The sequence below is a fragment of the Protopterus annectens genome, chromosome 4.part0, assembly GCF_019279795.1.
Source record: "Protopterus annectens isolate FY-2018-M chromosome 4.part0, PAN1.0, whole genome shotgun sequence".
NCBI classification, from domain to species: domain Eukaryota; kingdom Metazoa; phylum Chordata; order Ceratodontiformes; family Protopteridae; genus Protopterus; species Protopterus annectens.
In genome coordinates, this window is record NC_056733.1 from 930,262,427 (window position 1) to 930,274,804 (window position 12,378).

The 12,378-nt window shown below is 43.8% G+C and overlaps 1 protein-coding gene across 1 annotated transcript in view; it reads left to right on the forward strand.

Annotated features, from left to right (window-relative positions):
* Positions 1–12,378, forward strand: part of KNTC1 (kinetochore associated 1) — a 3,090,908-nt gene that overhangs the window by 296,972 nt on the left and 2,781,558 nt on the right. Inside the window, exon 6 of the mRNA XM_044068909.1 lies at positions 8,896–8,973. Within this exon, the coding sequence (XP_043924844.1) occupies positions 8,896–8,973 (78 nt within the window). The remainder of the gene's footprint in view (positions 1–8,895; positions 8,974–12,378) is intronic.

Here is a 12,378-nt window from a genome sequence, read left to right on the forward strand (position 1 = left end):
TAAGAACTTCTTATTGCTACAATTGATAATGCCTGTTATGTACCTCACAAACAACATTGCTTCAGTTGTCTACTGATGAATTATGTTCTACATTTGTAATATGTTCAACATCTGTCACTATGTTTTAAACTTATATGTGTGCTCTACAGCTGTTTTTCAACTTTGTTTTAATCTTGTATTATGTTCTACAGCTGTAACAATGTCTATAATGTTTTAAATTGTATAATGTCTGTTACATTGAATATGGAGCTTTTCTCCCCAGGCCTCCGCTGAAAACGGACCTACGTCCAGTCGGACTCTCCCGGTCAACAGATGTAAATAAATAAAAATAGTGTTGGCACCAGATCTGTGGGATTGGAGTTGTCTCCGATGCTGTTGGAGCTCTCTCCCTCTCGGGATTGTGGTGTTGGATAACTTGCCTTCGATCTCTGTGTCAAGGTAAGATCATGATAATGGTCTGAGCCATTTTGGGCAGGTGTCTTCTGCTCCTGCCAGGTCGGCCCTTTATTCACTTATGGTTTCTGCCTTTGAGGTAGTGGAGATAACATTTTCCACCTTTGTTTAGAAGGCATACTTTCCCCCTCAGGTCCACCCCCTCCACTACTGTTTGCTCTAATTCCAGAATCTCCTCCTCCTTTCCCATTGGAGCAACCGTCCAGTTCTTTCTTGGCGAAAGTCCTCATTCAAGAATCTGCTCACACTTTCAAGTCCTCCTCACAGCATCCCATTGGGGAGCTTCCTAGGAAGCGTATGTGCAAAAGGAGGGTCTTAGATCCCGTGCAGGAATCCTCGAAAGAAGACACAAATTTCAATGAAGGGGAAAGGTTCCCCGGAATAACCCCTTGTAGATGTCTCCTTTAGTGAAATACTTGAACTTTTGGGGCAGAAAGGTGGTTGGTCTTCAACCCCCTTTCCCAGGAGGAGCCTGCGTTTCTTGAGAGTTTTTCAGTCAGCTCAGCTACGTCCTGGGAAGTCCCACTGATGTATGAGATGGTAGACCTCATTTCCTGCCTGTCTTGGAAGAATCCAGATACTACAGTGCCTATTCCCCAGAGGCCAGATAAGTACCTAGTTGTGCCAAAGATTCTAGCCGGTTGGAGCAAGAGTCCCCTAGTAGATGCTATGGTGGTAGCCTTGGCTGTCAAGTAAGAACTTGCTGACGAGAGTTCTTCTGTCCATATCTTGAACAGAGACTCCAGGGCATTGGACAGGTTTGGAAGACATATATTTATGCATCAGCGATCTTTGCTCTCAGGTCACTGAACCGTTTGCCACACGGTATGACATCTCAGAGGGACTTGATCAAGAAGTTTTCCAGTACCTCTCTTGAGTCCATATCTGCGAAGGACAAGATTGTTTCCTCACAACTGGCCTATCCTACAGTCTTTGGCAAATGTCTGTATTAGGCTGATTTCTCATGCCTCATCGTGAGTTTTGAGAGCTATGGGTTCAGGAATTACTTTGAGACTGCACACTTGGATGCGCCTCTGATTTTGTGGAGCATTTTACGTCGTTATTCATCAATGCTCCCTTTGATGGATCCACTTTATTTGGCCCCGTGGTGAAGGAAACCTTATCTAGGAATGAACGAGACGGAAAGACATTATCTGCCATAGGGATCTGTTTCTCTATCCCTCAAAGGACCTTTTCCCAAAACCAGAGAGGAAGGTAGGAAGATGTGGTTCTGTAAGTTGCAAGATTCTTCCCAGAACGTTTATGGGATAGGTCCCCCCCCCCTTCATTGCAGGAGGTGGACTCGTACCTAATGGTTAAGGTGTTTGCCTTACAAACACAAGGTGCAGGGGTTGAGTCTCACAAGGGATAATTGGCTAGGCTTACAATGGTTCGCAAAGGCAGTTAGCTTAGTACTAACCTATGAACCATGTAGTAGAGGAGACCACAAAACTAGGGCTTCAGAGTTCCTTTTTCAGAGAAGCCCTTTCAGTGCTTATGGAAGTTTGCCTAACTTCAACACTCTGGAACACTTATCCATGCATCTGGCATCACCAAAGATATTTGGGTGCAGAAGATCATATCCAGAGGTTACTGCATACACTTTCTCTTTAGCCTCCCAATCGGACTGCAAAAGTCCTCCACATTCCACCCAGTCAGAGGAAGGCAACAGAAATAGAAAACCTGCTGGCCAAAAGATTCATCTGAATGGTCCTGCATACCAGCAAGGATTTGGAATTTACTCTCGATTCTTATTGTTGTCAAAGAAAAACGGGGGCCTAAGACCTATCTTGGATCTCAGCCATTTGAATCAGTCCATCAGACGCTTAAAAGTTCTAAATGGTCATGATTCAGTCCATTCTACTGCTGTTGCACAAGGACGGTTGGATGTGGTGTTTAGATCTCCAGGATATCTCCTCAAAACAGACAGGCGATCCAGGAGATATCTTTGCTTCTGGCCGGAAGCCAGTCATTACCAGTTCAGGGCCCTGCTTTTGGCCTCACCTCAGCACCCATGGTGTTTACCAAGTGCGTGGCAGTGATCACAGCTCTTTTGAGACTGCTGGGTTTCTGGGTGTTTCCATATCTTGATTAGGTCTTCTCTACCCCTACCGAGTCTCTACTTATTCAAGCCAGGGACTACTTGCTCTGTCTGTGTCTTTAGCTAGGAATCGCAGTAAAGTATGCCAAGACTCAGCTCTCACCCACTCATGGCTTGGCATTTATTGGTGCTTGTCTCCATTTGGTGAAGCAGGTCTCAAGCTTTACCACAGACAAAAATAAACAATTTACAGAGTCAAGCATCCCACATTCTCTCTTTTCCCCGCCAGCAAGGTTAGTATTACAGCTCCTGGGATGTATGTCAGCTTCTCTAAGTCTATTATCTCTAGGAGGGTATTATGTGAATGTACTGCAATGGATGCTTGTGGATTGCAAAGATCTGCAGGGAGCTAGTCTGGTGGGTCACCACAGTAAAAGTTTCTTAGGGCCCCCTTTTATTCTTCCACCACTTAACAGCCACAGTGACTATGGATGCCTCCCACTGGTTAGGTGGGGGGCACAATTTTTGGGAAGGACTGTCCAAGGCACCTGATCTTATCGGAAGTTCAGTCTTCACATCTATGTCTTGGAAATGAGGGCAGTCCTATTAGGGTTGCATGCATTAATGTGTCAGCAGACTGGTACATCATCGATCGGGGGGGGGGGGCAGAGCCTATCCCGTGTTCCAAGAGGCTTTAAGAATTTTAGCAATGGGTTCTCTCTTCCAGCTGCTGCCTTTGGCAACACTTATCTTGGGGAAATCCAGCGGGCTGACTGACAAACTGCGAAGGTCCATCTTACTCCCTCATGAGTGGTCTCATAACCCTGTAGTGATGAATTCATTTTTCAGTATTGGGGCAGCTATGCTGTGATCTCTTCTCTTCCCCTCTCAGCTTCCAGTGCAGCAGGTTCTTCACCCTGAACCCCCCCCCCCCCCGAGAAGGAGTCATTGAAAGACTGAATTCATGACTGGCTCTTGGGCTTTTATATGCATTTCCTACACCTCGGATTAACACATTTTTTATAAATTGTCTCACTGGAAGAATAACGTAATCCTCATTGCTCCTTTCTGGCTTCAGCAAGTATGATTTATCTTCCTGTGGCCTAATATGTAGTACACTTGCTATGGATGCTGGATCCAGCCCAGGATATCCTGTCTCGCTCATCAGGAATAACTCACCCGGATATTTGAACCCTCAAATTGGCCACTTTGTTTCTCCATTTCCAGTGATGGATAGACAGACCAGGCTTTCTTCCCCGGTCCGACAGTCTTCATATCCTATAAAAAGTATTCTGCTAGGAAGGTGTAGAAGAGGAAATGGAAAAGATTCTCCCTTTGCACTGTCCAGAGACAATTGGATCCATTTTCAGCACCTATTCTAGCTATTCTAGTATTTCTTGCTTTAGTTTTCAACAGTGGAGCTAGTTATTCTACAATAAAGATCCAGCTTGCAGAGATCTTGAATTTTCATGTAGGAGATGACCATTCATCCTTGACATCATCTATTTTATGTAAAGCCTTTCTCGAAGGTACTGTTTTACTTTGATCCTCTAAGGGATTTAATAATGCATATTAGTTATTCTACAATAAAGATCCAGCTTGCAGAGATCTTGAATTTTCATGTAGGAGATGACCATTCATCCTTGACATAATCTATTTTATGTAAAGCCTTTCTCGAAGGTACTGTTTTACTTTGATCCTCTAAGGGATTTAATAATGCTTATTAAAGCCCTGGATCTGCCCCTCTTCGTACCAGCTGCTAAGGTTGACTTAAATTTTTTTTGTCTTGGAAAACTTTCTGGTTGCAATCACATCAGCCTGGTGGGTATCGGAATTCTGGGCTCTCTCTTCCAAGTCACCATATCTGATTTTTCACCAAGACGAGGTGTGTCTCTGTACTAATCCTGCTTTTTTTTACCTAAAGTGACGTCAGAATCTGCTATAAAAATCAGTCCATCAACCTTCCTATTTTCTTTCTAAAATTTTCCAGCGAAGGAGAATACATGCTGCATCTTTGGATGTTCATAGAAAGTTTAGATTGTCTCTACAGAAGAAAACTTTCCAGAAAATCAGACCAGCTATTTGTTTCCTTTTGCAAAGCCAAGTTGTGCAAGTCTGTCTCCAAAGTAATTTTGGTCAGATGGCTTAGGAAAGGATTGATACTACCCAAACCCCCCAAAGCTCATTCCACCAGGTCTGTGGTCACATCCTCTTTCTGGTCCAGAGCTTCCATAGAGGACATTTGTGCAGCTCCCACTTGGTCTAATACTCATACATTTATTGCTGACTACAAATTGTATATCTTATGTTCAAATAGAGCATCATTTGGCTCCACAGAATATCCTTCCTCAGGGACCACCCTGGGGTTTTGTCTAGTTGGGGATGCTACTCCATCTGTTGAGGAACAGACTAAAAAGACCACATCTTACACAAAAGGTATGTACTAATGGTAATGATGCATCTGTGTTGCCTGTTTTTGTCCTTCCTCAGCCTCCCACCCTCCAGCCCCTTCCTACTTGAAAGATTTACTTTGGTCTTGTAGTCCACGTCTTGTAGTCCGCCTCTGAGGTGTGTTGTTTTTACTTTGGCCTTGTAGTCAGCTCAAGGTGTGTTGTTTTTACTTTGGTCTTGTAGTCAGCTCAAGGTGTGTTGTTTTTACTTTGGTCTTGTAGTCAGCCTGTGTTGCGTTGTTTTTACTTTGGTCTACTAGTCAGACTGAGGTGTGTTGTTTTTACTTTGGCCTTCCAGTCAGCCTGAGGTGTGTTGTTTTTACTTTGGTCTTCTAGTCAGCCTGAGGTGTGTTGTTGTTTTTACTTTGGTCTTGTAGGCAGCCTGAGGTGTGTTTTTACTTTGGTCTTGTAGTCAGCCTGAGGTGTGTTGTTTTTACTTTGGTCTACTAGTCAGCCTGAGGTGTGTTGTTTTTACTTTGGTCTTGTAGGCAGCCTGAGGTGTGTGTTTTTTACTTTGGTCTTCTAGTCAGCCTGAGGTGTGTTGTTTTACTTTGGTCTTCAGTCAGCCTGAGGTGTGTTGTTTTCCCGCCTTCTGACGAGCTCCATTCTTTTTCTTTTTCTTCCTTTTCCTTTCAGTTTAACAGGAACACTTTTTGTGACTAGAATGTATTGTTAATGACTATTGTCTTATGGGCAGGATTATAGGCTGAAAAGAGGGCGAACTTGATCTGAAGTAATTCATGCTAAAGACGAGAATTATGGGCAAAGGGAGGAGTTCCAGCTATGGAGCCAAAGTCTGTAGAAGTGGCCAAAGTTGAATCAGAGACCCCATCTATTGAGGAAGAATGAAAACAGACAACACTGATGCATCGTTATGGTGAATATATAATTTTTGTTTTTCATCCGTTGTTATTTCGAGAGTGCAGCAAGTACTGCAAAACGTCCTGCACAAAGGCTGTTCTCTCTCAAGTCTTCAAGTCGAGAGTGCAGCAAGTACTGCAAAACGTCCTGCACAAAGGCTGTTCTCTCTCAAGTCTTCAAGTCGAGAGTGCAGCAAGTACTGCAAAACGTCCTGCACAAAGGCTGTTCTCTCTCAAGTCTTCAAGTCGAGAGTGCAGCAAGTACTGCAAAACGTCCTGCACAAAGGCTGTTCTCTCTCAAGTCTTCAAGTCGAGTGCAGCAAGTACTGCAAAACGTCCTGCACAAAGGCTGTTCTCTCTCAAGTCTTCAAGTCGAGAGTGCAGCAAGTACTGCAAAACGTCCTGCACAAAGGCTGTTCTCTCTCAAGTCTTCAAGTCGAGAGTGCAGCAAGTACTGCAAAACGTCCTGCACAAAGGCTGTTCTCTCTCAAGTCTTCAAGTCGAGAGTGCAGCAAGTACTGCAAAACGTCCTGCACAAAGGCTGTTCTCTCTCAAGTCTTCAAGTCAGAGCACTTTTTCTGCTGGACTTTCCACCACCGTCACTAGTAATGTGAATGTTTGGCATGATGTGGCAGTCATGCTGGTTCCTCATGCCAGGTATGACATGAGCGTACTCCAATGGACGCTCTCCATACAATGGTCTCAGTCCCCTCATTCCCTTAACTTTCCAATCTGGCTAGTCACAGTTTGCAAAACTCATATAAAGTGGTGGTTTCAGTCCACCCTTGCACAAGCAGGTTGTCTCTTTGTTCTCCCCCTTCATCAGTCATGGTAACCACAGATGCCACTTTTTTTTAAAGTGAGAGTCACTACAAACAAAGGACAGCCCAAGGAACATGGTCACATCACGAGTCTCGCCTTCATATCGACATACATTGTAGGCACTACCAGATTGCATTGTTCATGGTGTAATTTTTATAAACATAGACAATGCCTCCATTGTGTGGTCCATAAACAAGCAAGGAGGATCTGCATCATAGCCTTGTGCCAGGAGGCCATGGGAGTGTGACAGTGGGCCTGGTCTTCATAGCATTTCCTGATAGTAATTCACATTCCAGGTTGGACCAGCCTTCTACTGGATACGCTCAGTCACTGCATCCTGATTCTTTACAAATAGTTTTTCAATCCCCATAGTCACACACACGGTCTTTAGCTACTGGGGCCAGCTTTTCTGTGAACTGTTTACCCAAACTAATACAAAATGCATCTTTTTCTTTGCAGTCATCTCTCCACAAGGACAGACTCCCAGGGTTATACTCTGATCAGTCTTTAGTCACCTTGTCCACTTCCTCCCTTTTCACCCATGATAACATTTTTGCAGAAAGCAGATACGCAGGAAGAAAGTGTCTGGGGATTCTGTCCCATCAGTCAAGGCAGATGTAGGGCACAATGCAGGCTAGAGAAATTACGTACTAAACATAACAGCGGATCCTTATTGTCTCTCTCCGTCCACATCAACAACCAAACTGTGTTGAGCTCTGTCCCACTTGCCTGGTGTAATAAACAGATTGTGATGAGGAGCTCTGTACACTTGCTTGGTGTAGGAAACCGAATGTGATTAGGATTTCTGTCCCACTTACCTACGATCCTTTTCAATGATACTTCAAGGAAACCGAATGTGATTAGGATTTCTGTCCCACTTACCTACGATCCTTTTCAATGATACTTCAAGGAAACTGAATGTGATTAGGATTTCTGTCCCACTTACCTACGATCCTTTTCAATGATACTTCAAGGAAACCGAATGTGATTAGGATTTCTGTCCCACTTACCTACGATCCTTTTCAATGATACTTCAAGGAAGCTTAGATATGCACATGAGACCACATTGCTCAAATATGGAAGACTTGCTTGCTTTATTTAAAGAATGCAGAAAATAATAGAGAACTATAAATAAAACTTTGGAAAAAAAATAACTGATTACAACAGTGCCATTTGTAAATATGTTGAGATGGGTAGTGGTTTTATAGACTATGTAAGATATAGAAAGAGAGAGGCCTGTAAAGAGTAAGGAACAGAATTCCATAGAAGTGATGCTGAAAACCCAAATCTTTATCACAAATGGGATGATTTGACACACATGCAGAATAATTTGACCAATGAAACTGTTGTAACCTTTGACGAGTAAATGGGGTTCTGAAAAAGTGTGTGCAGGCAGAAGTGCGAAATGTCTATCTGTGATATATGAAATACATCTGTCAGTGATATAAGCTGAGAGCAGCATAGTTTGTATGCTGTAGAAAGCTGAGTACAGTGAAGCCCGTAAACCAGAGTAGGATAGCCAAGTTATAGAAGGGAAACCAAATCTAGCAACAGCTCAGGCAACGAGTTTTGGTGATTCACAACAAATCTGTTCATGAAGGTACTGCTGATGATGATCTATGCAGATGTGCATTGAACAAATCTGTTGTTCATGAAGGTACTGCTGATGATGATCTATGCAGATGTGCATTGAACAAATCTGTTGTTCATGAAGGTACTGCTGATGATGATCTATGCAGATATGCATTGTGTGTGTGTGTGTGTGTGTGTGTGTGTGTGTGTGTGTGTGTGTGTGTGTGTGTGTGTGTGTGTGTGTGTGTACATTTTAAATGAATGCTCATTTTCTCATTATAAACTTATGTGTAAAGATACCTCCATGGTTACATCTGCTATGTAATATAACTACTTGGCCCCTGTCTCTGTACAAGTGACCTGTATAACCTTACTTAAATGTTGCCATTTATTCTTTCAGCCCTTGAATTTATGAGCAACACATTTTCCTCATTAATATCATGGAATTTTTTTTTCTTCAGTCTATTGGTTATGAAGTGCCTAAGATACGATGCTTTGCTGATGCTGATGGAGACGTGCTGCATTTTGGGACACTGATGGTAGTTTTTGGGGTTAATTCTGTGGCCGACTGGAGGGGTCTTTGCTTGCAGTAGGAATCAAGAGAGTACATAAGCATTGCTAGATTGGACACATTGATAGAGTATTAGGTGTCATTTTGGGTATCGCTGAGTAACTATTTTTTTTCTCTTTCTTCTAGGGACCTATCATGGATTTCTTCTTACTAAAACTAGATTGTTCTTTATTCTGTATCTGCAGCTTTCAAAAATCCACCAAGGTGGTACCTTTTACGTATTACCATATTATCATTGATTGTAGTTCATTTATGTATGCACAAATATCATGATTCCATTTAAAGTGCTGATGTTATGCTGGGCCATAGTAAATCATCTGAAGTGCCTTCACATTACTCTCTTGATGTTCTTCATCTCACATTGCTGCAGTCCTTACACTTGGGTAGTCCGCTGTCCTCGGTCGGCCCGAATACCAAAGTATTAGGCTGACGTCGGTCAAGGCGCTTAAAACTTGACATCAGGACGTCAGGGTACAAAAGCGCATGACCGACGTCATTTCCTCAGTCTTTTTTGCCACATGGTCCGATGCAGAAGCAGCGTTGCAAGTGCCGTTCGGCGTCTGCTCTGAAATTTTCGGTTCGGAGTTTCAGACCGAATCCAAGTTGGCTAAGTACCCCGTTGGGGATTATTTTGTTTTTTTCTTGCCTCAGTGTTTTACCGTATGTCAGAAAAAGTGAATAACTGTATTTCTTGTGGGAAACAGATACCGCATAGGGATTATCATTCTTTGTGTATTCCTTGTTTGGGGCCTGAGCACGACGTTGTTGGGTGTCGCTTTTGTGCTAGGTTCAATAAGCGCACTATTGCGAAGGTTGGATTGTGCTAGGCTGGTCTTTGGGAAGCGGTGCAATTATAATATGCAGAAGCGCAAAGACAAAGCAGTTAAACCCAGGCAAGATCAGTCGTCCGTTGCGGACGCCGGTTGTTTAGAGGCTTCAGTGGAACCGTGGTTCCGACGGAGGCTTCTCTGGAGTCTCAGGGGGAGACTTTGATTTTGCAGGAGGTGGTCTCTCAGGAGGCAGGTCAGGCTGAAGGGGCTTCCCAAGTTACTGTTCTCCCTCCCTTCCTAGGGTGGTTAGGCCTCTCCTTCTGTTTCCAAGGCTTCTCCCAGAGGCAGGCCAGTTTCAGCTTCTGTTGGTGTCACTCCTAGTTCAGCAGGGTCTGTGCCTAAGAAGCACATGCTTAAAATGGCAGAAGATTTAATTACTCTGATTAGAGGTTCTATGCCCCTCCTGATAAGAGGCCTAGGGTGGAGCCAGAGTTGGGAAGTTTTGAGCAGGCTTGATATTTCAGAGTCTTCAGCTGAAGACTTGCAGGAGTATTCTCCTTATTCTGATTCTGATGCAGATGATTCCACTCCTTCTGCTTCTCCTCCAGAGGATTTTTTTTTTCAGAGACACTTCATTCTATGAGGGAACATTTTAAGTGGGAAGGTCAGGACTTCTCTGATTCTAGGAAAAGGCTTAGGGAGTTTTTGCTGTTACCCCAGCATAGGCCCTTGGCTATACCCCCTGTTCTGGATGTTGTGGAAGATGTGTTTGCAGAGGCTTCACTTAATCCTGATTCTCTGCCTCCTGCTCCTGTTAAACCGGATAGGTATTACAGGGTGCCTGAGGCTCATAAATATCTTTATAAGAGTCCTAGGGCGGACCCAGAAACTATTAGTCAGGGACCTAAGGGTGTCAAGGCCTCTGTTGTAAAAAATCCTGTTCCTCTAGATAAAGAAGCCAGAGCTTTGGATAGATGGGGAAAGAAGGTCTATACATCTTCTACCTTAGCTATGAGGGCTTTGAATTGCCAGTTTCATATGTTGAAATATCAAAACTTTCTTCTTTCTCAATTGAAGTCTAAGGTGGATGCTCTGGCGGAAGGCATTGAGTGTAAAGAGTTGCAAGATTTGGTGCATGTCTCTGAACAAGTGGGTAAGCATTCATTGCAGTGTGGTTTTGATGCTGTGCAGGCCTCGTCTAGGGTGGCTGCCACTGGCTCAGTTCTTCGCCTGGTTAAAGGATCAGAATTTATCTGACCATGTTAAGACAAGGATTTTGGATGCTCCTTTGCAGTCTGATGTGTTGTTTGGTTCACCTGTGGAATCAGTCTTGAAGAAAATGGAAGACAAGGCTAAGTCTATGCAGGCTGTTAAAGATTTTTTGAAGTTCAGCCTCCAAGTTTAGTAGGAATTGGCCTGCTAAGGGGTGGACGTATCCTTCTTATGATTCTCAGTCTAGGGGTAGATCTAGACGTGGTAGGGGCAGAGCTCAGAGTTCTTACAGGCCTAGGACAGGAGTTCACCTGCACAATCTTGGTGAGGGCAGGGGCCAGTCCTTTCGTAAACAGGCCCAATGACCTACTTTTCAGCTGCCAGATCCTTCTTGCCTGGCAGCACCTTTGGGAGGAAGGTTAGCACTCTTCAAGGAAAATTGGATGTTGATTACCCAAGACAAATGGGTATTGGATATCATACACCAGGGTTACAAGTTTTATTTCCATACCTTGCCTCCTTTCAAAGGCATGCCGGACGTTATTAGAGGCTCGCAAACAAATTTCTCTACTACTTCAAATAGGAGCCATACAAACGGTTCCTCTGCCAGAAGTGGGCCTAGGATTTTATTCTTGCCTGTTTCTAGTACCAAAGAAAGGAAACACGTGGAGACCAATTTTGGATTTATCCATCCTCAACACATATCTGGACATTCCCAAGTTCAAAATGCTAACGTTACAACAGCTTTTACCTCTGCTGGGCAAAGATCACTGGATGGTGACTCTGGATCTCAAAGAGGCTTACCTTCATGTTCCTATCAGGCCCAGTTGCAGGAAGTATCTGCGTTTTCGGGCTGGGACTTCACATTATCAGTTCTCTGCATTGCCCTTTGGCTTATCTACTGCGCCCAGAGTGTTCACGAAGGTTCTGGCTCCAGTGGTAGCTTTCTTCAGGCTAAGAGGAATACATACCTGGTTAAAGGATCAGAATTTATCTGACCATGTTAAGACAAGGATTTTGGATGCTCCTTTGCAGTCTGATGTGTTGTTTGGTTCACCTTATTTGGACGATTGCCTGATACTGGCGCAAGAAAAGGATGAACTTCTTCATCATTTACAGTATGTGATGGCAGTGTTAAGATGCCTGGGGTATTCTGTGAACGAAATAAAGTCCAGTCTAGTACCCTCTCAGGACATGTGCTTTCTGGGTGTGAGACTGAATACAGCATCCCAGATGGCCTTTTTGACCCCAGACAAACAAAAGAATCTTTCTCTTTACTTCCTCCAGTTGTCTCATCAGTCCAGGCTGACTGCAAGGACAGTCCTTCAAGCCTTGGGGTTCATGGCATCTTGTATTCTGGTACTTCCCAATGCCAAACTGCATATGAGGAAGCTACAATGTTATCTCAAGAATGTATGGACACAGCACTACCAAGATTTGGACACTGTCATTCAAATAATACCTTGCATTCAAAAGGAATTTTTGTGGTGGGCTCAGGAATGTCACCTAAACAAGGGACTCTCTGTGACCCGGCCAGAGGCGAGTCAGATTTTAACGACAGATGCCTCAGACAAAGCTTGGGGAGCTCATCTAAATGGAAAATGGATACAAGACACGTGGCCTGCCA